The following is a 26,517-nucleotide window of genomic DNA, read 5'->3' as shown; positions in this document are numbered from 1 at the left end:
ACCAGGAACCTCATTTTGGCATGGGTACCTCTATAAAGGGTGTATCAACCATTCATTGGGGATTCAGGGTAGGAACGGGAACCACAGAGACATCCCTGGGAATGGTGGGCTGAGGGTGAATAGCCCAGGAGATTTGTGGGATTGCCGGGTCTTTATTTGTCACTGCCAAATGCATGCAACTGCTGGCAGCAACAACGAGGACAAAAGGGAGGGGACAGGACCCAGATCCTGCCCCGCAGATGCAGCAGGATCTCCTCCCTCTGCCCCGAGGGTGGGGCACATTCAGCCCACTCTCAGCACAGAGAGCCGGGCCAGGAGTGGCTCTGGTTGTTGGAAGGATGTTCCTAAAGGATGGGAGGTCTCCTGAAGGAGGGCAGCGCCTTCCTGCCCCCCGGCAGCACCCCGCGGTGGCAGGGCAGCCGGGCCATGGCCCCGGCCTGCGGCACGTCGTGCTCCAGGAGGTTCCCGATGTTCAGGCCGGGCTGCAGGGCCCGGAGGGCGTCCAGTTCCTGCAGCAGGGCCTGGCTGAATCCGTCCGTGCTCAGCCTGGGCGCGGAGGAGGCAGGAGCAGAGGAGAAGGTGTTGGAGCTTGTGGGGAGGGAGGTGCTGCAGCGGCCGCGGTGCCGGTGCGGCCCTGCCTGTCCCGCGGCCTCCGCTGCCCGGCTCGGGCATTCCGGGCATGGAAGGGGCCGGGACAGGGCCCTGACTCACCCCAGGCTCCTCAGCGGGCAGGCGGGATGCCGGAGCTGCTGGCAGAGCTGCAGGACGCCCTGGGCTCGCAGCTCGATGTCGCTCAGGTCCAGGCAGCTGAGACGGGGCCCCTGCAGCAGCCGCGCAGCCAGGGCCGGGCAGGAGGTGCCCGCCAGCCGGCAGCTGCCCAGCCTGTGGGAGCGAGGGAAACAGGGAAGGAGGGCTTTGGCCTCTGCTCGCTGAGCTGCTCCAGGTGGGAAGGAGAAAGCTCTGCATAAGAAGGAGGGAGCACTTGCCCATCCTGCAGGCACTTTACCGCAGTGTCTGTAGCGGGCAGGCACAGTGCTGGAGCCCCTCACACAGCAGCTCCACGCCGGCATCGCGCAGGCCCTCGCTGAAGGACAAATCCAGCTCCTCCAAGCAGGTGTTGGTGCCCAGCACAGCAGCGAGGTCCTCGCAGCTGGCACTGGTGATGCGGGAATACCGCAGCCTGATAGGAACCCCGGGAAATCCCTCAGAGCCTCCTGAGTGCTTTTACTGTTATCCCACCATGGTGGTGTTCCCCACCCTGGTGCCACAACCTTGGCGCTCCTTGGCCTGAAGTGTGGGACAGAGGCACCACGCCACCCCAGGGGGACCCTCTTTGGTGTTTCCGGAGCTCTCAGGTCTGAGAGTCCCGAGGGACTCTGGGGGTGCTCACCGCAGGATGCGCAGGCGGCAGCCCGGAGCCCGCAGTCCCTCACAGAGGAGGCGCACGCCGCTGTCACCCAGCGAGCTGTCAGCCAGCTCCAGCTGGGCCAGGCCCGGGTGCTCCGCCAGCAGCGCTGCCAGCTCCGCACAGCAGCTCTCGGACAGCCGGCACCACTGCAGCCTGCGGGAGAGAACAGGGGCTCAGCATATCTCACCTGTCCTGGCTGCTCAACTGCCCACCAAACCCTCAGGTAAAGAGGGCCTGGCCTCCCCCTGGCTCCTGGCCATTGTCCCCCGGGAGCAGCGGGGCAGCACCAACCCACTCACCCCCTGCACTGTGGTCGGGGTGCCCCCACCCCCAGCCCGGATCCCAGCCCTGCTTTGGACTCCACGTGCGTCTCTCACCGGAGCACCTGCAGGGCACTGTCCCGGTGCCAAAGAGCGCGGCAGAGCAGGTGGATGGGGCAGGGCAGCTCCTCCCGCCGCCGCGCGACGAGGGCACCAGGATGTCCTCCGGCTCCCGAGACTCCAGAGCTGCAAGGAAACAGAGCTGCAGTGGTGGCAGCTCGCGGTTCTGACACCAGCAGACAACCCCCCCACCCCGAGCAGAACCTCCAGCTCCTCCAGAGGGACCTTTGTGGCTTTGGAGGAGCAAAGGACCTCAAGCACTGCTGCTGGAGCCACCCGGAGATGTAAGGTGAGTCACAGGGCGCATTTAACATTCCAGCACAAGGGATCCCCTTTTCAAGGGAGAAGGGGGATGATGGGAACTTTGAGTGACAGCTGGCCACAGGTGGGCCTTGCCAGGTCGAGCCAAGAAGCTCCATCACTGTCAATCCCACAGTAGGCAGCGGACGGAGGAGCCCACGTGTTCCTTATTCTCCCCAAGAATAAGTAAATCATCTGCTGCAGAACCAAACACCCAGGGAAAGGCCAAACTGGTGTTCAGGAGGGAGGAGCTGAATCATCTTTTGGGACAGAGGAAGAGAAATCTTTGCAGTTTTGGGTCATTAAAGCAAGGAGGAACAGGACTTACCAAGGCACTGACACATCCAGCTCTGCCTCAGGATCCCGCCAGTGGAAGGAGCACCCTTGCAGGGTGATGGAGCCCAGCCCAGCCCAGTGCTGGATGCAGAAGGAAAGAGCCATCTGGTCATACAGGGTCAGCCTGGTGTCCTGCAAGTCCAGGTCAGTGAAATGACTCAATGCACTTTGTGCAAAGCTCTTCTCGTTCATCTCGAACAAGAAGTGGAAAGTGTCCATCTCCGAAACCTTCAGTGCTTGGCCAGGGTGGGAGAGGCCTCTGTGCCTCCCCTGAAGCCACTCCAGCAGCTCTTCCCTGGCTCGTGGTGAAATTCTGCACCCAATGGTATTGTCCATGTACTCTATGGATTTCTGGTTGACCAGACCAAAGAGGAATTGCACTGTTACATTCAAATCCTTTCTGGACTTGTTGTAGCTTTCTAATAATTTATTTACGTTCTTCTCAAGCCTCCCCAGGCTGCTGATCGTTTCCCCATCATCCTCCAGAACGTAAAACATTGCTGCAAAAAACTCCTGGAGGTGCAGGTGGGTGAAAGCATAGACACTCTCATGGTCTTCTCCTTCCCTTGGGATTTTTTCATTGAGGAAGTAGGGGAGAAGACCTGGCAGGTCCAAGCCACAGTCCTTGATTTCCTTCTCCTCAAAGAGGACCTTGTGCTTCCAAATACCCTCGGCCGCCAAGGAGCAAAGCTGGAGTAGGAACTGCTGGAGGACCTGTGGGTTGTCCCTGTCCCTGTGCTTCAGTAACTGGGAGAGGTAGAACATCATCATCCCTGTGGTGGTTTTGGAGCACTCATGGAGGTTCTTCTTCCCACAAAGCTCTTGTTCAAGGATGGTGCAGATGGTCCAGCTCATGATAGGGATGACACACAAGCTATAGAGGATCTCGTTGCCTTTGACAAACCTGAAGGCCACGTCTGCTTTGTTGGAGTTCTCAAAATACCTGTGGAAATACTCCTCCCTCCTGGCTGCTGAAAATCCCAGTATCTCCACATAATTCTCACCCTTCAGGCACTGCCTCAGGCTTCCAAGAGCTGTTGGCCTCATGGTGATAAGCAAAGAGGCTTTGGGGAGCAGAGTCTTCTTCAACAAGCTCATCAGGGTGAGCTCCAGCGGCTTCACCTCTCTGGGGTCAGAGCTCAGCTCAGCTTCAGGCTGAACCAAGGAGAACCCCAGGGCCTCGAAGCCATCAAAAATGAACAGGATCTTCTTCTGGTCATCCAGGATCTTCCCAGCTGGCACTTGCAGGCCAGGACAGCACCATGAAACCAGGTCTGCCATGCTGGCTTCCATGGGAAGGACGATGGCTTTGCAGTCAATGCAGAAGACAAAGTCAAACTGCGTGCAGAGTGCCCCTTCTCCCCACTCCACCATCACCTTCCTGACCATCGTTGTCTTCCCCATCCCTGGGGCCCCCACCAGCACCACGACCTGCGGGGTTTGCCCGCCTCCACTGGGTTCAAACAGCATGGTGGTGGTGGCGGCTGCTCCGCTGCTGGCGCTGGCACATCCCTGGCTGGCTCCCACAGCTCCATCCTTGGCTCCGTGCTTGCTCCCAGGCTCCCTGGTGATGGTCAGGGGGGTGAAGCGGCTCTGGAGGGACAGGCTCTCCCTGGGACAGGCGCCCAGCTCCCTGTGCTGGCGGGACTCCCAGACCATGTGCTCTCTGCTGTCCCACCTGTGCCCTGTGCCAAGAGGAGCAGGGTCAGTTCTCAGCCCAGAGAAATTCCTCACCAGCTCACCTGTGCCCCCGACACACCACCAGCTGCTTATTTCAATGCTCAGTGCACTCCCAAGTCTGGCTGCAGCACTAAAGACACAATTTGTGAGGATCTGGTAGGTTGGCCATTCTCCTTCTGGGTCCTGATCCTGATCTATCCACCCTTGTTTTATCATCCTCATTCATCACCTGGGAGTAAAGGCAATTGCCTGGGGCTGCCCTGCATGCTTCAGGGGACAAAGGCTCCAGAGCACAGACCTCTGCAGAGATATCCTTAATCCCCATCCCAAGAGGAAAGAATCTGCCCAGCTGGCTGCTGGAAAGTGCTGAGAGCACTGGGTGAGCTTTAAGGTCACTTCCAACCCAAACCATTCCGTAATTTTAAACAATGCAGGAGGAATTGTTTATCTATCGAGGAATTACAAGCCCATGTAATTCACTGCAGGGATGAGCTGCCTGGACAGAGCTGGGTGACCCTGTCCCCAGAACTGCTTCAACAAGGAGTGCCCACGACTGAACTCAGAGCCCAGGCCCATGCCAGCTGGTGGGGAGGCTCCAGGTGAGGCTGCTCAGCATTCCAGGCTATAAATAGTACCCCAGGGGGAGCAGGGCTTGGATTTTCACTGCAGGGACTTCCTGCTGCCAGGGAAACCCACCTTGGGTGCTGCAGCAAGTCATTCCACAGTGAGAAATGTCCTTCATCCTGCTTTCCCAGGAGTTTGAGGTACGGACAAATGGTGCTGCCCCAACAGCCAGAGTTTGCTGCTGCGTGGCCTTTTCCCCCCTCTCCAGCTGTGGGACAGGTTGTAACTCGGGCTCTAGGAAAGGAGAGAGGCTCCTTTAGGATCTTTGGATGCTCAGGGATGAAAGGGGTGTGAGCCTGTGCTGTGACCTGCTCTCCTGGTTTGCCTGCTCCAGCTCATGTACAGGGCACCTGTGTCTGGATTAGGAGGGGGTAACCCACTCAATGATTTTATTTTCTGTGAGTGATGATTTTCTTTCCATGATGGGGAAAAAAAAAAAGCTTCAGAATGACGTGTTTAGCAAAGCAGCCTGTGAGGGATACTGGGAAAGCGAGAAAGGATGTTTTAAGGCACACTGGGAGTTTAGGGACTCCTTATGGACTTCTTATTTCCCTGCTCAGAGCCAGACATTACACAGTCCCTCCTGCTTGCACGATGTCAAATAATTCTGGGGACAACTGCTTCTCTCCAAAGGAAATTATCTCAAGTGTGTCAGGGGACATTTAGATGGAATACTGGGGAAAATTCCTTCACTGAAAGGGTTGTCCATTCCTGGCACAGCTGCCCAGGGCAGTGGTGGAGTCCCCATCTCCCTGGAGGGATTTAAAAGCTGCGTGGATGTGGCACCTGGGGACAAGGGACAGTGATGTCTTGGGCAGTGCTGGGGAATGTTTGGTCCTGATGATAACCTCAGAGGGCTTGAACAATTCCACGATTCTATGTTCCTTCCCATGGATGCTGCTGCCACCAACATTCCCCTGTGGGTTTTGCAGGGAGAGCTCCCCAGGAGCCAGGGCTGTCCTTATCCCTGCTAACTCCTCCTGGGAGGTGCTGTGAGCAGAGGAGGAGGGGGCAAATCCAGCAGCACCGTTTCTAAAGGTTTCCCACTCCCTCTGACCTTGAAAAAGCCATTTTCACCTTGCTGTGTCTCAGCCAGGGCTGCCGCTTGCTGTGCCTGCGCTGCGTGAGGGGGGATGTGACTCTGCCACGGGGAGATGGGGGAAGTGCATTGTTTTAACAGCTTTTCCTTCACTTCCCTCTTTCCTACCTCAGTAAAAAAAAAAAAAAAAGTTTACATCCAGAATTTAAATGTAACGTGAATTCTGGTCTGAGGCGTGTGAGAGCATCACGTGGGGCTGCTTATCTCCTAAGACACAGGCAGAGTGTGTGATCACAAGGAAACCGCTGCTGGAGCCCCTCATCCAGGCTCTGGGGACAAGACCCGGTGGCTCCCACTTGCAGGAGGCTCCCTCCCTCCTCCTGCCACCTTGAGGATATTCCTGCTTGATACAGAAGTAGCAAAGAGATTTTGCTAGGGAAGCAGTGGTTTGGGGGTGTCCCCTGCATTAAACTGTGGATTTCCACCAGCTTTGCAGGAATTCAGCCCCTCTGCAGCCCTCTCTGCTGTCTGTCAATCCAGCAGATTTGGGTGGTGTTAGGAAGGGGAAGCAGCTGTTTGGAGCCATGGAAAGGTCGTGGCTGTGCCTGGCACAAGTGTCTGGAAGAGCAGAGAGTGCTGGCACTGCTGGGTGCAGGACCAGACAGGGAACAGAGGGTACATCAGCACCAGCCACAGCTAATCCCGTCTGTGCCAGACTGTCTGAGCCCAGCTGGCTCCTGGAGCCAAGGACTACAGAAGGAATAACCTTGCTCATCCCTGCCCCGAGGGGGTGTGGGTAGCTGCATCCCAAGGCAGGCCCTGGAAGCATAGCCTGTCCTGGGAGATTTATGTTCTTGCATCCAGCCCCTCATTCTGCAGCTCTCTTCTAACACAGGCAGGATTTTTCTCTGCAGTGGGATTTAAGCAACCTGAGTATTTTTTAGACATGACATACACCTGGCTGGGCACTGGTGGGTGGTTGGTGGGTCCCAAGCAGGGTGGAGGCAGATGGGCAAGAAGCACACAGCCCGATTTGCTCTGAAATAAGGGCTGAAAGAGCTCCAGAGAATCTCAGAACCTGCTGAGGTTTGGGATACAAGCAGGAAGTGACATAGGGATGGGAATTTGAGCCCTGTACCTGGTTGGAGGGGTGAGGCTGTAACAGAGAGGTCTCTTTGCTTTTAGCTGGTGAGGATGAGGAGGAGGTGGCTGTGTCTGACAGTGCCTGGCTGGCTGACAGCGCTCTGCAGTGGGACTGGGCTGTGTGCCCAGCTCTGGTCTGGGAAGGGGTGTCAAATCCCAGCCTGCTGGGACAAGGAGCAGTCTGGGGAGAAGGGAAGCAGAGCTGGCACAGAACTATCACAAGGTGCAGCATTTCGGTGTCTTCCCTCCACTGTGCAGAGCTTCTCCTTGGCAAGTCAGTTTTACATTCCTTAACTCGCTGCCTGGGATCATCTCAGTTGGAAATCCTGGTGGGGGGAGGCTCATACTCCTTTTGCCTGTGGTCTACACAGAGGCATCCCAATTTATCAGGCTGGCCTGCTCCTGGGTATTTTTCCCTGTGTGTCCTCCCCACTTCGTTGCTATGTTTCATGCAATTGCTGCAAATCCAGGCAGGATTTGGAGGAGAGTCAAACGGAGCAGGAGAGGGGTCAGTGCCGCAGGGATAGCCCTGAACTGCTGAGCCAGCTCAGCCTCAAATGACAGAGGATGTGGAGATGCAGCTGGGCTGCCTTCACCACCCTGCGGCCCCCCCTTGGCACCCGGCCCCTCCAGATCCCAGCCCTTCCCTCTGGATTGGAGCGCCCTCTCCCCCCTCCCTGCTCTCCATCTTCATGCAGTCTGCAGAGGTGCATTGTGGGAAACTCCCAAGTTTCCCCCCCACCCTCTGCCTGCCTCCCTCCCTCCTCTCTGCGCAAGAGCCAGCTCCCAAGGTGTGACTGCTCCGGCTGGAGGACAGAGGTAAGGGAGGGATACCGCTGGGACGGGGGGCGCGGGTGGAAGGTCCGGGGCTCCCAGCTCGGGGACGTGCGGATGTCCTGCGCAGGGTGACAGAGAGACACGGAGACGTGGAGCTACCTGCTCAAGGTGAGTGTGCAGCTCCCGCGGCCGCCCGGGAGAGAGGCCGGGGCTGCCATGCCGCCTGCCTCTGGAGCCGGCACCCGCAGCTTTCCCCGTGCGAGGCAAAAAGCTCCTTTTTGACCCCACACAAGGAGCACGGTGAGGACGGCCGGCCCCGAGGGCTCCCCTCCCGCCCCAGCTCGCACGCTTCGCTCGCTGAAGGTCAGGCAGGCACAGGAGGGGCTCCTGCACACGCATGGCCGCCTCCCGGCCGCTTCCTGCCCGCAGCTTCCCGCACGTACCTGCAGCCTCCCCGCCGCCGCCGCGGGCTGTACCGCTCAGCCCCAGCGCATCCCTCGCCGCTCCGAGCCGGGCCGGGCCAAGGACAGGCCCTGGATGCCGCAGAGCGCTCCGGAGGCAGGAGGGCGGCGAGCACGGGGAAGCGGAGCCGGCCATGTGCCGGAAACAGGGCTGCTGGGAGGGAGGAGAGGAAGCAGCATCCCGGGCTGAGCCCCTCCGGCCTTGGCAGAGAGCTGCCGCACCTCCCCGGAAGGGTTTGAGCGCTTCTCCAGCTGCTTTTCCCCTCCCATCTGCATGGACAGAGGGATTTGTTTGCCTTTTGCTCTGCCTGGATGGGTTTAATGACTGTTTAATTCTGTCAGTTGTGAGGCAGGAGGGAAGCAGGAACAGGCGGCAGCTTGGTTCAGCCTTCACCTTTTCCCAGGAAAGGGGGTTGTTTTGTAGGGCAGGGAGAATCTGATAGCAATTTGGGGGGTGTATCCTTTGATTTGACCCTGGGCTTGTGCTGGAGAGGAGCTCACAAAGGGAAATCTGCCCCCAAAAACCCGCAAAGGGAGGAAGATGTCAGAGGCAGCAGTGCATGTTAAAACAAGGAGAATATTGCACCGAAGGAATGGGAGAGGGGTGGGTGCCAGCCCAGGGCTCCTGAGTCACGGTGGGTGCTTCCAGGGAGGGAATGCTTCGGGAATGTCTCAGGCTCTTCAGTCTGATCTCCCTGCTCTCTGTGCATCCCTGTGCATCCCTGGGATGTGTGCTGGCAGGGACCTGTTGATTTGCTCCTGTTTACTTCTCTGTCCCTCTGGTGGCTTCTGGGGAGGTGCTAAGGGGAAAAGAAGAGGGTTTTTAAAATTGAATCGAGGTCAGGCCGGCAGAACTTGGGCATTGGGACAAGAAGAGGAAACCTCCCCGCCGCAGCCCCGTTTTCCTGGGTGGGGCTTGGGCAGGATGCCGTCAGGAGAGGGAGGATGGACTATGCCGGATTAAGCTCCCTGCTCTATCTCAGGACTGACCTCCAAAAGTCTGACCTTCACAGGTTTGACCTTCAGTGTTTTCCAGCTGTCCTTTCTCAGCCACGGTGCCCAACACCAACATCTTACCCTGTGATACTGTGCTAGGGTGGGGGAAGAAATCCCAATTCTCCCCTAAAAGTGCATTTTCATCCCGCTGCATCCATCCCCTCCCCTGGCAGGCTGCTGGCATGCGGGGCTGGAGAACACCCTGGCACATTGTTCCCATCCTGGATCAGGTGTTGGGGCTGGCAGACGGGGTGGAGGGAGGGATGGAGCTGCATGAACAGGGATTTCCATGCTGGAGGAGCTTTGGCCATCCTTCCCCAGATGCTCTCCAGCTTTCTGCTGGGAAAGAGAATGCCCTGGTGTTGCTGCATAAGGTAAGGGATGGGTTTTACCCCAGAGAGTGTGGGAGCCTCCCTGGAAGGTCACTGCCTCGTGTGGAATTGGCCCCTTGTCTGCCTGCAGTGGGTTCTTAGATTTCAGCTGCAGAGCAACAGTTTTCAGGCTGATGCCTGCAGATCCAGGGGCTGCCAGATTCCAGACCCAGCTCTGCATGAGAGGAATTGCTTCCAGAATCTTCCTGCTGGCCCCAGCTGAGCCACAAAGGGGGTGATGCCGCATCATGCGGAAGGGATGGATTTAGGATGCCCATAAACTGGGGAGGGGTGTTGAATTTGCTGCTGCTTCCTGCAGTGGTTGGGGCTATTTCACTGTGTCACATATATCCCTCATCCTTTTTTGCTTGTGGATATTGAATTTGGGATGCAGGACTGGGGGGAAGATGCCTTAACAGCAAGATCTGTCAGAAAGGGAATCAGCCTCCTGAAGCTGGGGACTGGCTTGTGGCTGCTTGGGGAGCAGCACCCCAATTATGAAGCATCTGCCTTCTTCCAAAAGGCTTTTCCCAAGTCCTGGCAGGCCTGGGGTAAGGAGCAGGGCTTTGTGGTGGGAAGGAATGAGTGTTCACCATTTTCCAAGGGGCAGGGAATGTTTGCTGGCCCTGTGACATTATCCCTGAGCTGGCACCGCAGGCCCAGAGCTGAGCAGGGAACCAAGAGAAGCCCCATGGCCCCAGCCAGGGTGTTGTTGGAAATTAATTTTTCACTCTGGGAGGGCTGGAAAAACATTCTAAAGAAATGAACTGAGTGTGTTTGCAAAAGTTAAAACAGAAGGAGTTGCCCAAGGTAGGGTTCAGGATACAGCCAGATCCCTGTGCGGTGTCATGGGTTAAGGCTCCAGGATTCCTGTTGCTGTGGCGTCTCCCAAAGTGTTCCCAATTATTGCTCCAGTGTCCTGACAAGTAGCTGCCATGGGAAGAAAAAGTCATCCTGGCTGAGAAGCTTTTCCTTTGTGCCCTGAATTTCTGTTTGGGGTGAGGGGCGCCAAGCCCTGCCAGGGAGAGGCTCAAGATCTAACACCTCGTGGTTTTGAACGGTAAAAGCAACAGTTTTGCTCTGCTACAAAAAAAAAAAAAAAAAAAAAAAAAAAAAAAAAAAAAACAAAAAAAACCCAAAAAAAAACTGTTGAGGGGAAAAGAGAATTTGATTTTGTGTCTGAGAGAAGTTCAAACTCAAGATTAAAGTGAGATTAGCACAGCAAATTGAGGTGCTCTGAACTCTGTTTTAGGGGCTTGGGGACTGTGTTGGGACCCTGAGGAGCCAGGCTTTGCAGCAGGGTATTTCCAACCCAGCCTCAGCGACGTATTTCTGGATTCTGTTGAATTCTAGAAATTATTTTGCTGTAAGGTGTGTCTGAGAGTGCAAGCTGTATGGGGGAGGCTGGTGGCACTTGAGGGGCCTTCCCAGGTGTGGCTTTTCCTGCTGACAGCAGGCCAGGGCCGTGCCAGCTGTGACTCAGTGCCCACCCCAGGGAGTCAGTCAGAGCACGTGGCTGCAGACAAAATCTCCTCTCTCCCACGGCTGCTTGGCAGTGCCTGGTATTTGCTGTGCACGTGGCTGTATACAAACATGTGTGGGTTACTAGGGTAGGCTGGAACTGTGTTTGGGGTTAAACCCCTCCAAAAGAACACAGGTTGAGCCCCTGGTAGGAGTGTGGTGTGCCTGCAATGCTGCCTCCATCTCTCAGAGAATAAAATGTCTGCCACATCCATCCCAGGAGCTCTTTGGGGACAGGATGTGTGTGGTTTGCAGGGGTGACGCTCAGCTCAGAGCTTGTCATCTGCAGAGGTTGTGGTGTAGAAAAAGACCATATATGTCCTGTTTCTGGGCTCTTTCTGGTGGGCAGACTGAAGTGCTCTGTCACCTGTGTGGGCAGCATGGCTGGGCAGCCTCCCAGGAGGACACTGGCAGTGGTGTCACACCTCTGAGCAGCTGGTGGCCCGGGGTCTGCATCCCAGAGCCCTTCCCTTTGGAAATGGAGGGCAAAGTTGCCCTTACTGGGCTACAGGAACCCATCCTGTTCCCTGACCTCACCTTGGTACCAGGTACAACCCAATCTCTGAGTGTGGATGCCTTGCCCAGCCTGGAGAGAGGGGACATGGCTTGGTGGCACTGGGAGCAAGAAGGGGGGTCCTGGCCATGCTCTGGGGGCTGTGGGGATGGTGGGTACAAATTGTTGATCACTGCCAGCACCAGCTGGACCAGTGAGGAGCACGCTGGGGCTCTGAGCAGCTGCAGGAATTGCCGCAGCCACGGAGCAGAGGCTTGACTGGCAGATCTCCCCCCGTGGCAGCGATTTGAAGCTGCTGCCACTGCTAAAATACTTCCAGCATCTGACACTCTCCATAACAAGATTCAAAGGGCTTGTTTGAGAGGGAAATGTTTAATCCAGGGATGGGGGGAGGGATGTGGGGAGTAACAAACAACAGATTGGGAAAAGGATTCATAAATATCTCATCAGAGTGAAGTGGGTCAGCAGTGTTTGCTGTGACTGGGTGCTGCTGTCTCTGAGGGTTGGATTTGGGAGGGCTGGGAAGCACAGCAGGCTCCTGTACAGTCTGTCCCTGGCTGTGCAGCACTGAGGCCGTTCAGAAGCGTCTGTGACAAGTGACTCTGCTGGCGTGGGGTTTGCGTTGCGTTGTGTCACGCTTGCCGTGTGTTGCGTCAGGAGTCGGGGGCTGAAATAGCCTGGAAGGGAGCTAAAAATCCTCCTTGGGGAGCTGCTCATGGCAGCTGAGAGAACACAAGCTCCTTATGTAAAGCTGCTTTAATATTTATGGTAATATCAGAGGCGGTGCATTACCTCATCCATCTTCGCTGCACTTCTTGGGCACTGGGAATGGCTTAGTCACTACTCTGCTGACCTTCTCCTGGGTGCTTGCTTGGCATCTCCCTGCCTTGAACACATTTGTTCCCCAGCAGCTCAGAAAAAGGGAGAAATGCTGGCTTTCCCCATTGGGAATGGGGAGTTGAAGCACCAGGAATGCTGCTCACTTGCAGGAGGGGACTGGAGACAAATCCTTCCAGCCCTGACAGATCACTCCAGGTGTGGCAGAGGGGACAGGCACAGACCCCTGAGGACACGTCCCAAACGACAGGGCGGTCCTGGCTGCATTCCTTAAGGGTTAGATGAGAAGATGGAGGAGAGTGGGATGGTGAGAGTGCTGGGGAAGGAGCTCCCTCTGCTGCTCCAGAGCCACCTTTGGTGCCAGCTGCTGTTTCCTTAGGGACAGCAAGGGTCTGTCTGTCCCATGCCCTAGGGGATGAGTGCCTTCCAGACAGGCAGGAGTGACAAAAAAAGGAAGAGGAGATTAAGGGATGAGGGGGAGGATTTGAAGATTTTTCCTGCCATCTCTGGCTCTTCCTGCACAGCATTGCTCCAGGTCAGATGTGGTCAGTAGCTGTTTCCAAGATGGATGTTTCCAACTGGAGGACACCTGGAGTGTAGGGATGGACCTTTGTTGCAGGATAAATCCTGATACATAACCCCACTGTGCTGTTAAATCCTTCCTTGCTGCCAGTCTCAGTGTGGCAGTCAAGGATCTGATGGAAATGGGTTGCTTTTCATGACAGAGGGAAAAACCCTGGGGATGAGCTTCCCACTGCACCCCAGACCCACACCCTGGAGCAGCTCCTCGCTCTTGCAAAGTGACACTGACTTTTCCTTCCCCATGGAAGCAGCAGAGGAAGATGAGAGGATTTGGAGCTGGGATGGGTCCCTGCAGAGGGAAGGGGCCATGCTGGTGGAGCTGGGCTGTGGCTCAGCTCAGCAATGACTCATCTGCTGTGCTCGGTGCAGGATTGATGCAGCTTTCATCTGTGCACGCAGGAGACAGATGAATAGATGTGTTTGGTGATTTGCTGGGATTTGAGGCAGGAAAGTGCCCTTCAGGGAGCCAAGGGGAGCTGCTCCTCTGCTGGCCTGTTGCTCCAGTGGAGGGCAGCTTGTTGCTCTGGGTGAGTCTGACTGCACTGACCTTGAGAGCATCCCAGGGGAGCTGTGGTGTTTGTGTGCCAATCTTTGCAGCAGCAATTTGGAAAGCTTTCCTTTTCCTTTTTCTCCTTGATCATCCCTGATTTTATTACACCAACTCCTTCTTCCCAGCCTGGGAAAGAGCTGGTTAGCTCTGGCAATGAGAACCTTCCAGAAAGGGCACTGATTGTTAAACAGAAATAGCATGGAGCAGGGAATGAAGCCTGTCTCCCACAAAATCTTATTCCCAAGTGCTGCTGCCTGTGTAGGAGGCAGAGAGGGAGATGAAGGGGGAGGAATGGGTAGACAGGCAGAGACAGCAGCTGACAAGAGAAAAGGGAGGAATAAAAAGATGTGAGGAGCTATAAAGAAGAAAGGAAAGGTAGGAAAATGTGTCATTAGAGAAAAACTTGGTGTGATGGAATGAGGGAAGAGGAGGAGACAAAGGAATGGGGGGAACCCTCACATGCAGGGTTAGTTTTTTGAAATGAGGAAATCACTTCTTTCTTCAGTCTGGGGGAGAGAGAGGTGCTTAAAGATGAGCCCATGGTCATGCCCTTGGAAGTACAGGATGGAGAGGAGAGATGATTCCCAAGGTAGGCGCTAAGAGCACATAGAAGAGGGTTAAGTACTGGGGTGGAAGCGGATGTGCTGCTAAGGGTACCCAGGAGCCAGAGAGGAGCCAGGCCAGAGGGTCTGGAGAGGTGCTGGGTGATCCTGTGGCTACTTGCAGTGATGGAAAACCACAGGCAAAAGCCCTTTATGCAGGCACTTAAGAACTGCTGATATTGATTTTTGGCTTAGTTTGGTTTCTACATCTTTTAAAACCTTTTCTAAGCTGTGTGATGGGTTTGTGTTGCTTTTAGTGGAAATGCACTTAGAATCAGGAAATTCTGTTTGTGGCAATGCAGGGCACGGCAGCAGGACAAAGCTCCTGACTCCATGGCTCCAAGCAAAACCAGCTTTTGTGCCCCCAGGAATCTGGAGCAGTGAGGGGTGTGGATAAACCTGGAGGTGCCTGGGCTGTGCAGGGTCCCCATTTCTCAGCAAGAAGGTGAGTTTGCCCTCCCTGATTTACCTCACAATCTCCATAGGCTGCACATGATTTTCCTAGGGAAAGAGCAGAAGTTTAATGCTTGGTCCATGTGCTGTAGCCACATGAATGTCAGAGTGTGTGAGTGGCCCAGTTAACTGATATCAAAGTGACAAAGAAGGTAAATTAATATTTATGCCATGGATTAATCTGACCCTCCCTGCTTTAACCTGTGAGCCTGCTTCAGTTGTGGGCTCCACTTACTATTTCTTTGTGTCTCATTGTACCAGATTGAAAAAAAAAAAAGGATAAACTGGTCCCAAATCAAAGGAACAGAGTCCTGAGAGTGACTGTGTGCAGCCTCAGCTCTGGATTTATGTGGGATTTGTGCTGACAGAGCAGTATGGATGCTCTCTGGAAGCACAGGAAAAGGTGAGGCAGGTGATATCTACAGAAATATCACAGAATGAGCACTGAGAGGAAAATATTCTTGCACTTGGCCAGGCCCTTGTTTCCCTCCCACGCCCCAAGCCACAGCGAGGTCTGAAGCTGGGTGAGCATCTGGGGTGGTGTTTGTGTGGTACAGGATGCCCAAATGTCTGAGACACACTCAGCAAGCTGTGAGGGAGGCACAGTTTGGGCTTTCCAAAAGGGTTTAGTTTCTCAAACTAAATGCAAGCACTGTCCAGCTGCAGTCAATGAGAAATACGGGGTTTTATGGTCACCAAGCCTAGTGCAGCGTGAGGAGCTGGGCTGGAGGATCCTTGTGGGTCCCTTCCAACTTAGGATATTCTGTGAGAGCTGTGGGATTCCATGATTTTGGTGCTGCAGTTCCCTCAGTCTGCTCTAGTTGGCTGGCACTGGAGCAGCTGGTGGCCACCAAGCAATGGCTGGCAAGGGGGAGCAGAGGAGGGAGGTGTTTCCATCTTACACTTAGGAGCCATAAGGTGTTGCTCAGCTTTGCTCTAGTCCCAGACCTCTCATTTCTGTGAGATTTCCTCCATTCCTGCCTAAATGGAGATGAAGGCCCCATGTTTGTCAGCCTCTTTCCCAGAAGAGTCAGCAGCACAGATCATTGCAGCAGCCCTGGGACCTTGTGCCTGTCATTAGAGGAGTGATCTGCCCTCTGAGCCGCTGTGGAAGGAACCTTTGCTGGCTGAGGTTTGTGAGGAGCCTCTTCAGCTCTCGATGCAGACAATGAGCTCTGATTTCACTTAGCAGGCAGAAAGCTCCTGGCAGGTTCCTGGCAGCCCTGAAGGCCAGCAGGGAGGCAGCAGTGCCGGCGGCTCAGATCCTGGTTACTCTTTATTTCCCAAGCTTGGGGCTGATGTGGTGCTGAACTGCCAGAGCCTGCTGGCAAAGTGCCCAGTGCATTGTCCTCTCCTCCCATCACATGGATGTGCAGCCACAGGAGCTCCATCCTCGGCTCACCCTGCCCTGCCAGCTTTGTGGGGTGAGGTTTGTGGTAGTTTTTCATCCCCTCAAAGCCCACTTTGTCCCTTTGCTGAATTGCCATGGTGCAGCAGTGCTGTTCACTGCTTCCACCAGTTCCCTGGGGGAGATAGCCCCAGCTGATCACCAGCATCCTGTTTGGCTCCATGGGCAAGTCCAGCAAACCCTGAAAGGAGATCACAGGACTGAGATGTCTCTATCACCATGAGATCCAGCTCTGCAGTAAATCCATGCAGTTAATTCTCTGTTTTGCACCAGCTGAGGATCTGGCACTTTGTTTTGCTGTTGCTCTACTGAAATGCTGGTAGAAATAATCCTTTTATCTCTGCTATCTGTGAGAACTGAGAAACTAATGCTGCATTTCCTGCAGTACCCATCTGGAGAGAAAATATCACATAAGATCACATTTTAACCACTTCCTGAATGGACCTTGGGATAGTGCTGCAAAAGGGAGGGTGGAGGGTGAGACAGGCAGGAAGGATCTATCCATCTGTTCTCCCATGGAACACAGTGTTCTTTTCTTACCCAGAAGGAATTGAAAGGGTGAGCAAAGGCAAAGTAAGGTTTATTTGGTTGGATGTGAGTTTGTCATCACTGACAAATGGCCTCACACACACAGCCGGGATGGACTTGGACTATGGATGCCCAGTATGGCAGCCATAGATGACAGTCAGTCCAACTTGTTTGATGTTCCTGTTCGATATTAGGAAAAAAATCCTTCCCTGGGAGGGTGCTGAGGCCCTGGCACACATTGACCAGAGAAGCTGTGGCTGTCCCATCCCTGGAAGTGTCCAAGGCCAGGCTGTGCAGGCTTGGGGCCCTCTGATCCAGTGGAAGGTGTCCCTGCTCGTGGCATGATCAAGGTGAGTTTTAAGGTCCCTTCCAACCCAAGCCATTCTCTACTTCTGTGATTACTACAGGCACAGAGCCTGTTCTAAATGCTTTGAATGTAGTTCACAGTTCTGAAAGAAGGAGCCAACAGTTTTCCAGTCTTCCTTCCCGTCCTCCTACATCACCTCCAGGCAGAACAACACTGGCTTGCTCTGCCGTGTCACTCACCTCTCCTTGTTCTGCTTCCCGCTCTAGGTGCTGTACCATGTCCAGGTAGGACACTGCCAGCATAACAAGCATCCCAAGACAGCCTCTCCCAGGCCTTGAGCTCGGGTGGCTCCTCTGCTTCCTGCAGCAGCTGGGCGAGGGAGAAGAGCTGGGATAGCCCCACGTATCCAGCCGCTGCCCACAGCACCCCTAGGATGGATTCCAAAGGCAACGTGAGAAGCGGAAACAAACCCGACGCCAAGGCCGCCAGCTCCGGGAAGCCGGAAAAGCCCAACCCCGGGCCTGCCACGAATGCAGACAAGAAGGAGGCCCCCAAAGAGCAGCCTGCTCCTGCCACGGCCACCAAGAAGGCAGCAGGTGACGCCGCCATCGCCAACAACCACAGCAACCTGAAGCCCGGCCCCGCCGGCATGGAGCCGCAGGAGGCCAGCGGGCAGTCCCCTGACTCTGACCACAAGGGAAACAGCTCCGAGGAGTCCCCGGGCGGCTTCTTCGACAACATGAAGCCCTTGATCATCGTGGGAGGAGTGGCGGTGGCCGCGCTGGCTGTGATTGTGGGAGTGGCTTTCCTAGCCCGGAAAAAATGAAGACCGAGACGGGGTGGGGATGAGGAACCCAGCCCAGCTGTACAGCTCCTTTTGAGACAAATGCATGCAGAGAAATTCTATACATAGCTATATATATAGAGAGCGAGCTAGATAGGCCAACAACAAACACCAACTGCAACTCCAGGGTCTTGTTCAAGACGACTGTGCCAGTCTGACCCGCTGTGGGTAACTCCATGCACTCAGTGTGTTCTTTCATGTAATATATCTTGGCTTATACCGCTGTGTATAGATTACAGCTTCTCCTGATCGGTGTAAATGACGGTGTCCCCTCCCCTCCCCTGCTGTCCTCCCTGGGAGACACCTCCCTTCCCCTCCTTGCAGTCCCGTTTTCAAGTCCAAAGTGTTCTGCGTCCCATTCAGAGTCCCAATTTGTGTTTTGGTTTCTGTTTGGTTCTGTTTTAACTTGGGCTGTGGTAAAGAAGATGGAAGGGGAGTGCTAAGGCCCGGCTCTCCTGTCACGCTGGGCTGGGGCTGTTTTTCCAGCCCCATCCCAGGACAAGGGAAGCGCAGGGGCAGTGGCAGGGAAGAGGCAGCTCCCTGACCCAGCAGCCACGGGCGATCCCTGATCGGTGTCTGTGCATCTGCCCCTCATCACCCCACCTTGGAACGCCCGTCTGGGAAGTGCTCCGGAGGAACCAGGGTGGCTGCGGCGTGGCAGAGCCCGGTGTGAGCCTGGGATGTCACATCAGGTCACTCCTCTGGCTGAGCTGCCAGCAGGACAGTGACCAGAGGGGCTGTGCTGTGGCCCAGAGAAGTCCCATTGCAGCCTTCAGGATCCCAGGGCTCGCCAGGGTCACGTGGGCAGCGTTTGGAATAGAGAGACTTTGTTTTGGATCTAGTATTTCCTAAAGTTAGGCTGGGCTTTGCAAGGTGCTGTGGGCTCAGTCCAAGCTCCCTCAAGGCTGGCTGGACTATTTGTGTTCATTTTTTGGGGTTTTGGATAAGGCCTTTCAGTGGATTTTTTTTTTCCCCCACTGAAGGCTGTGGCCTCTCAGCATATGGGAAGACAGGAAAATGGGGAGAAATGAGCTGGTGTTAGGGCAGAGAGGACCTGGGACCCCATGAGAGTTAACACTAACCTACCTGCTTTATACCAGGGAACCCCCTCCAAGGGCACTGGAGTCTGTCCTGGGTGGATTTCTTGCCTCCCTCTTGTGAGAGTAGTAGCAGGGATTTGTAACTCATCCACACTTTGGAAATGGAAACAAATTCCCAGCCCTCAGGAGCAGCCTGATTTCATGGGTGAGTACCTTGGCTCTAAAGCCAGACCTTGTGAGGGGGAGGAGAGAGGGTGTTTAGTGCTTTGGCCAGTGCTCAGCACTAAACAGCAAGGGGTGAGGAGCTCTGCCTCTGAAAGCTTCCATTAGGCTTCTGTTGGCTGCTGCCAGTGTTACAAAAACCCCTTACATTTTGGGTTGAAGTGGGGTCAGAGATGAGATGAGGTCCAGTGGGAGCTCGGCAGCAGCCACAGCCCATGGGCAGGGCAGGAGTGATGGTTAGAAAGGGGCTGTGACACAGTGGGGTGAGCTCTGTTACAGAGCCCATTGTGCACCTTTAACTGGGACGGATGGAGGGACGGATGGATGGATGGATGGATGGATGGATTCAGGGGCTGCAGAGGTAGAGTGAGGTGTGCATTCATTCCTCAGGTGCTGCCTATGCAGTGTCTGCCTCTGGCACAGTCCCTGGATGGGATGGTGTGGTGGTATAACCTGACCTGGCAATTCTGCTCTTGGCTCATGTCTGTCTTATTCACCTCCAAATCTGAACGCACATGGGCTTGGAATGCATGGCTACTCCTGTGGTAAGCTCAGAAAATATTCCCAAGGGTGTATGGCCTCTGGGAATATCAGGCACTGTGTCCTGGTGCAGATGGAAGTTGATGCCTCCATCTTTGACAGCACAGAGGCAGGAGCAGGTGTGTTGGGCACACAGGAGTTTTGGGAAGCAATGCTACAGCTCCAGGTGAGATCCTGGTAGCCTAAAACATTCTTGGCATGAGCTGTGGATGTGTTCCCAGCAGCAGTGTGTCACTTACAGCCTGGGGAAGGGTTAGAAGCAGGAGAGTCCTCCTCTCCCCTCAGAAGCACAACTTGGCAGGGAAATTTTCACAGGGAGTTTTGCTAACGTTGCTCAGAAGGAAATCACCCCCTCCTGCTCTGGTTCATGTTTTGCCGTCTAAGGTAGTGATTTTCAGACAGTGACTTGTGTTTTCAAGAGATGTTTCCACCTTTCCTGCCCCCTCTCTCCCTCTCAGCTCTGGCCTAGGATTGTTTTCAGCAGTGTGTGACATTAGGCACAGCATCTATCTGTTCTGCCCTGACCAGCATAGATAGATCAGGGAGGAAAGTGAAGCACCTGCTCCACTCGAGTCTCCAGTTTTCCTTTCTAAAATGTTTTTATTTCCTTGTCTTCACCTTTGGCAACAGAAGAGGGGAAAACCAGTTCTCAGCCAATGGCCTTAACCTTTTCTCCCTCTCCAAACCCTGCCTGCCCTTAGAGCACTCTGATGCAAGGCCAGTTTCATCCAGAAACGCCCCAGAGGTGGCGATGGGGCCGCAGCTCTGTCAGGCACGGCGCTCATTCGAGGCCCTCCCTGCTTGGCCAGCCTGGTATGTTCTGTTTGTCAGGGGTTTCTGAATGAGGTCTGTCCTGTTCCCAAGGGATTTTCCACTTCCTGTGATCAGTCTGCTGTCGAGGTTCAGCACCTGGAACCCACCTCTTTGGCAGTGTGGTTTGGAAAACACCTCTGTGTCTCTGTGTGTGTGTGTGCCTTGAAGCACATCCTGCGTGTGTGTGTACAAACCTTTGTGTTGCATTGCTGCAGTCTGGGAGGGGGAGAGAATCCAAGCTGGAGATGCCCCTTCCTTCGTTCCCTGCAGTTACACCAAGTGTCCATGATGTCTTTTCTGTGCCATTCCCACCACGCCATGCAGCTCCTGGATTCCTTTCCAGTCCTGGTTTCTCCTCAGTGCAAGGGATGTCTGGCTGGTGAAATGCTGAGTGTGTGGTGTGCTTGGAGCCCCGAGCCCCTGCTCCCTCCCTGGGCAGTCCTGTGGGCTCTTTGCTTTAAATTGAGGCACTTTTAGACCCTCCTGGACCGTGCTGTAGCGCATTTCCAAGCGTGGCTCCAGTGTTGAGCCGGGCAGATCCAGCGTAAATGCCACAGCATGCCGCAGCCTGCCTTGCAAACAGCTCCTGTCCTGCCTTCCTGTGCCAGGCTGTGCAGTGCTTTTGTTCTGAGCCAAAAATGTCCAGCGAGCACCAGGGAGGGAGCACATGCCCCTCTCTCAGCCCCAAAGCTGTGGAAGCAGAAGGCTTTAATGACTGACCTCGCTGCTGTGCTAAATAAATAGTTGTCTTTTCTCTCGTACTGAGCACACGCCGTTATTTGCTTGATGTCCTTCTTTGTGTGGTTTTTGTGGTATGAAGTCCTTCCAGTGACATCTCCATGGGGAGAGTGAATTAACACTTAAAACTAATCAAGAGTCTGTGCTTGGGGTTTGAAGAGATCTAGATTGCTAGTTTACTCTTTTGATCAAGTCGATAAATTAAATATTGGCAAAACTGGTTTCAGACCTTTCAGCTTATCACCAAAACTCTCGATTGAATCACTGCACCCAATCTCAATCTCTTTTTAGGGAATCATAAATTTTAGTTGAATATAAAGATGTCATTTTGCTGTCTTGGACAACTCAGTAGAAGGTTTTTTGCTGCTTCTATTTTAAGAGAGATGAAATGGATTATGCTTCTGCTTCCTCTTCCTACTGATTTAATACCCTGTAGATAAGTCCTGTTATTCCTAACAGTGCTGCAGCAGGACGAAAACAAATCTGGCAGCCAGGGGATTGTGCAGCAGCATTTTGGGGAGGGTTAGAATGCATTCCTGTTTGCCTGGGGCTCCCTTAAAGCACTCAACAGTCACTTGCCCTGAAGCATTTCTTAGGGCGCTGGGTGATAAATGAAACATCCATTTCTGTCTCTGATGGACTAGAGTTTGAAGGTTGAGCCATAGAATACTGAAAACAAGGGGAATTTTTCCACTGGCTTCACCATGCTCTGGCCTTTGAGTTCTTGTTGGCACCAGGGATATGATCACAGGTCATCATAAAATCATCTCAATTGCACATTTACTTTTCAATTGACACAAATGTTCTTTAGAGTGAGCGTAAGGCAAGTCTCTTCTTTGAGGCAGCTCTGCTTATACTGGCATCAGGATTTGTGTATGAACAACAGCAGTGCAACCAAAAAGCCCCTGGAGCTGGTGAGAGATGATTTATGCCTTAAAATACTCCCTGCTTTTCCTGGAAACGCTACTGGGGTTTAGAATTTAGCGGCCTTCTAACTATTCTTAGAATTGGTTGAAAATAACAGTGCTGAAGATTGAAGAGGAAAATGATTCTTTGAGAAGTAAACCAAAAAAGGAAGGCAATGAAAAAATATATTTGAAAGGTGAAATTCTTGGAATTTCAATCAGCTCCATGGAAAGCTTCAAGTCGGTGAAGATTCTGAGAGGGTGCCAGGAACAGAACAGAGAAGTGGAGAGAAAAAGCACTGTTTAATTATCCTAATAGCTTTGGTAAGGACATGCTAACTTTTATATCCTCTTCTCCCTTTTTCTTTCCTCAGAAAAAGGCAAAAATGACGAGCTCTGGTGCCATGCAAATTAACCTCTGCTAATTGCCTTTCCCAGATTAATTCCTGCTGGCTCTGAGCAATGTTAAAGGGTTAGAAAAATACCTGAACTTTTCTATAACCAACTTTGCATGATTCAGGGGAATTGCCAGGACATCAGGAGGGGCTGTGTTCTCTTTTCACATTATGACAAGGACTGCAAATGCAAATGCTTGCACCTCCATCCTCCTGGTCCGTCCTCCATGCTGGAGCAGGAATGATTCCCTGAGTCCCTTCCCAGGCCTTGCTGTGGTGTCATTCCCTTCACCAGGAGGCTGAGAGATGAAGCAGCATCACATCATGTTCATGAGCTGGCTGCAGTTCTGCTGCACAGCCTGGGCACTTCCCACCACAAAGAGGAATTGGCTTTGATCTGGAGCATAGCAGTTCTGTATTCCAGTAAATTCTCCCTGCAAGACATTGGAATTGGGAATATTTCCTGCTATTTACACTGGAGGTATTTGGTCCTTTACTCTTTTGGGGAGAAATCTGCTGATGCTGAGGATTTGTTGGCACATTTTGGGTCTTAAGTGTGGCACTTGACTGACAGCACCAAAAAGCCTTGGATCCTGTGCCCCCATCCAGCAACCCTCAAAGGATGTTTAATCCACTGAATAAAGTGGGTTTATGATGACTTCCTCTTCTTTTTGAGACCATCAATAACCTGATTTCCTTTTAAATTCCCTAATTCCTGGGATGTCTGTTGACACCAGATCTTCAGCTGCTACAAATTATGGGGTTCCATTGGTTTCTGATCTGATTCATGGCTTGTTCTTTCCTCCTTCTTTGGCCACTGCACTGTATTCACTTTTTTTGCCCTACTTTCTTCCTGAGCAGCTGTGCAGGTGTGGCCTCTCTGTAGCCCAAGGCTGGGGCAGATTTTGGGTTGTCTAAGGCAGGTTTTAGGTGCTCCCCCAAAAATACAGGCGGTGCTGGGCCCCCAGACTGTGTCACAGCAGGGAGTGTCTGAAGCTTTGATCTGCCCTCACCTTTGAGGGTGTAAGTCTGCCACAGGATTTGTGATGGATGACAAATCCCCAGGAATTCCTGTCCTTCCCTGCCAGGTGTGAGGTGTTCTGGCTGCTTGACAGGGGCTGGCATGGTGTGAGCACACACTGCCTTTGGCTGCAGCCAGAGCTCCCTCAGCCCTCTGGAGCACCAAAAACAGAGGGAAAAGAGAAGTTTTGAGGTTGAGGACATGTATTTCTACTGGCCTGGAAGGATCAGCTGTTGTGCCAGGGGTGAGGGTGCAGGAAGTGCAAGGATTGTCTCATCTCAGTGAACTGATCAGGTGTCACTGGGTGATAGGGAGCTGTGGGACGTCTGGGCCTCTAAAATTCACATTTCATTCAATTGGCCATAATAGGCCTCAAAGTCTCATGAGAGATCAAACCCTTTGGCTTTCCAAATTCATGAGTTTGGATCTATCTTGTGCTACAGCCCTGCTCCCTCCTCTGGACAGTGTGTGCTCGGATATGCAGCACTCTGCGACTTGTGCCCTCTGCTCTTTGATGCTCTTCAAACTAAATAGGTTTTTCTGCTGAAAAGCATAACTTGGGTTAAACAGGCTTTGGACTGGCTGTTCCCATTTTTCTTCTAGTTGTTCCCAGCTTGGAATTCTCAAACAGTTCCATCACTTTTCCGTTCCTCAGCCCCAGTGCAGCATCCCAAGCCTGAATGTATAGGTTCTTTCTGTCTGTGTGATGATGCTGCAGCACCAAAGCTCCCACTAGGATAAGAGGAATCTTCATTCACCTTTCCAACAGTCACATCCTGCATCATATCCCTGGTTCTGCCACGGCTGCTTCAAGCAGCCAAGCTTCTGGGGCAAGCTGATGAGAACAAGGGTGCCACACAATTTTGTTTGGTTAAAAACCAACCAACCAACCAACCAACCAACATGGGAATAATTTGGCTTTACTGAGTTTTGAGCAGCCCTTCATAACCCTGGTGCCTTTTCCCAGGACTGTTTCAACTGAAGCCTTTAAAAGTTGCAGTTTCACCTCCCCAGGAAACCAACTCTCTTCCAGTGCAGGTTGGCTACCAGTTTGTGGAGGAACTCAAATTTTAGGAAGGGAAATTGAAGGTCAGATTACAGGGGATTTTTGTTTTGGTTTTGGTTTGTTTGGATTCTGTTACTTCTCCAGGGACTGATCCAAAGCCCTCAGAAGTCAGACTGAAATGCCTGCTGTTCCTTTGGAAGCCTCAGGCACCTTTCCAATGGCCTTGGTGGGTTTTGAGTCAGCTCCTGAGTGTGTTTTCCAAACGATAGGAATTTTCCAAGTGACACCTTGATTTCTTCCCTGTACAACCAGACCTGCTTGTCACTTACACATCTTTACCTGTGTTCAACATACAGGTTTGGGGTTTTTTTTTTGCTCTCAGAAACAATATGCTGCTAGACACATTTCCTGGAGGGAAATGGACACCTACCTACACACAAAGCTATCCAGCTAATTTATACCTTGTTGAATTTATAATCTTGTCTATGCTTCTATGGACACTTTGTATGGGCTGCAGCTCAAATCCTAAAATAGTCAAGAATTTTTTCCTTTCCCATATAGTATTCTATTTACTTTGACTTTGAAAACAAAAAAAGCGTATAAATGCAATAATGCAGGTAGACTAGAAATACTAGATTGAAAATTTAAAGTAGTTTAGCTTGTCCCATTGTGACTGACAGTGTTGTACGACACCCAACGCTGTACCCTGACATTTTCCAGGCTTTCTCCGTAGCTGAATCTAGTATTAGCTTTGGAAACCCATTGTGTGAGTGGTGGGTGGATGGGTCGGAATCGTGTGCTCTCTACACACTGTATGTTACTCACATCACAAGCTGTATGGCCACTCCATATGCTGTGAAACTGTAAATGATTCCCAAATACACCTGTAACTCTTACCAGGATTGTGAGAAATAAACTATATATAGATATATATACACACACATAGAGAGATTGTATAATTCCTCCCGTGAGCATCTTCGTGTACCTGTGGGTGTGAGTGGAGCCTGCTGTGCCCCCTCTGGAGGTTGTCTGGAGAAAGCTGTGGCTGCCCCATCCCTGGACACGTCCAAGGCCAGGGTTCACAGGGCTTGGAGCAACCTGGGATAGTGGAAAGTGTCCCTGCCCATGGGAGAGGTGGAACGAGGTGAGCTTTAAGTCCCCTTCCAACCCAAACCCTTCCATGATTCCTGGATTCCATGTCTGTGTTTCCTGAAGGCCCAATGTTTTCTAGGTGATGCCACTGAGAACTGTGAGAAAAGACAGTTCCTGCCCCAAATAAACTCCAGCCTGCCCAGGGAAAGCAGGATGATTATTGTTTTTCCCAGAAAGGAACTAAATTGAATTGTAGATTTACCCAAACATTTCCAATCCAAGAGATTCCCTATCCCATAGGCTGGTCTCCAGCTTTCACCCCCAGTTCTTTGCTGTGACCTTTTTCCTGCCAAATTTCTCCTATTGATTTTCTGGTTTTGTTTCTGAGATGGCCTGGGAACACCTCCCAAACAAAGCATCCCCTGAGCACTGGGTGATGTCTCTGGGGTCCCTGTGCACGGATTCCCTGCAGGCTCTTGAAGGGAAGAGGGTTTTGGCAGCACATGTCACTGCACAGGATTGGTGTTGTATTACACCAGCTCCAATCAGGGTCCCGATGGAACTCTGCAGGCTTCTGGAAATTAATTTCTTAAGAACTGGGCAGAAAAATCCTGTAAATTCCACAGGGTCAGGAAAAAGGGCATCCTTCAGCTGCAAAAGTGTAATCATCCGAGGATTTTGCTGCAGAAACACAGCTGGGGACTTGAGTTTTAGTTTGACAGGAGCAGGACATCAAATAAATTCCTATTTTCTGAGTGGGAATGATGGAGCTGATGAGAGGCTGGGATGGATGGGGGCCTGATCCTCCTATGGCCCCAGGCAGGGTGTGGGGAATTCCACGTACCTGGAGTAGTGAAGGGAGGATGGGAAGAGCTGATGGAGCAGGGGCCGGACAGCACTGTCCTTTGTGTTTGTTTCAAAAGCACTGGAGTCATGAGCAGAGAATAAGGACCATAAATGTGATGCTCTGTGATATAGAGGCTGCTGGAGTGGCACTAAATCCTGAAGTACTCCCCAGTGAAAGTGAATGAGATACTTTTTTTCCTTTTTAAAAAATAATTTTCCCGTATCTAAGCTGGAGCAG

At 52.9% G+C, this 26,517-nt stretch overlaps 2 protein-coding genes across 7 annotated transcripts; one reads left to right on the top strand and one right to left on the bottom strand.

Annotated features, from left to right (window-relative positions):
* Window positions 1-9: 9 nt before the first annotated feature.
* LOC102069736 (NACHT, LRR and PYD domains-containing protein 12) lies at window positions 10-8,378 on the bottom strand. 3 transcript variants are annotated; one of them, XM_074543456.1, is made up of 8 exons: window positions 8,131-8,377; window positions 4,801-4,962; window positions 2,417-4,109; window positions 1,786-1,914; window positions 1,391-1,561; window positions 1,007-1,180; window positions 712-882; window positions 12-546 (listed from the first exon to the last, which is right to left on the bottom strand). In XM_074543456.1, exons 1-8 carry the CDS (start codon window positions 8,282-8,284, stop codon window positions 345-347), a joined length of 2,856 nt encoding a protein of 951 aa, XP_074399557.1. In that variant the 5' UTR covers window positions 8,285-8,377; the 3' UTR covers window positions 12-344. The 3 variants fall into 3 exon arrangements, with proteins under 3 accessions (XP_074399558.1, XP_074399557.1, XP_074399559.1); XM_074543457.1 differs by lacking the exon at window positions 1,007-1,180 and having other exon boundaries at window positions 10-546; window positions 712-960; window positions 8,131-8,378; XM_074543458.1 differs by lacking the exon at window positions 4,801-4,962 and having other exon boundaries at window positions 14-546; window positions 8,131-8,375.
* Window positions 7,574-25,282, top strand: CEND1 (cell cycle exit and neuronal differentiation 1). Of its 4 annotated transcripts, XR_012580885.1 has the most exons (4): window positions 9,170-13,496; window positions 14,490-14,566; window positions 16,705-16,860; window positions 17,084-17,127. XR_012580885.1 is itself a non-coding variant. In XM_074543496.1 (3 exons), exon 3 carries the CDS (start codon window positions 17,251-17,253, stop codon window positions 17,641-17,643), a length of 393 nt encoding a protein of 130 aa, XP_074399597.1. In that variant the 5' UTR covers window positions 7,622-7,729; window positions 16,705-16,860; window positions 17,084-17,250; the 3' UTR covers window positions 17,644-25,282. The 4 variants fall into 4 exon arrangements, 3 of the variants coding, with proteins under 3 accessions (XP_005495967.1, XP_074399597.1, XP_005495968.1); XM_074543496.1 differs by lacking the exons at window positions 9,170-13,496; window positions 14,490-14,566 and adding an exon at window positions 7,622-7,729 and having other exon boundaries at window positions 17,084-25,282; XM_005495910.4 differs by lacking the exons at window positions 9,170-13,496; window positions 14,490-14,566; window positions 16,705-16,860 and adding an exon at window positions 7,574-7,729 and having other exon boundaries at window positions 17,084-25,282.
* Window positions 25,283-26,517: the final 1,235 nt, after the last annotated feature.

Source organism: Zonotrichia albicollis, chromosome 6 (genome assembly GCF_047830755.1).
Source record: "Zonotrichia albicollis isolate bZonAlb1 chromosome 6, bZonAlb1.hap1, whole genome shotgun sequence".
Taxonomy (NCBI): Eukaryota; Metazoa; Chordata; class Aves; order Passeriformes; family Passerellidae; genus Zonotrichia; species Zonotrichia albicollis.
The sequence above is the reverse complement of the archived record's forward strand: the minus strand, read 5'-3'. Positions and strand labels throughout refer to the sequence as shown.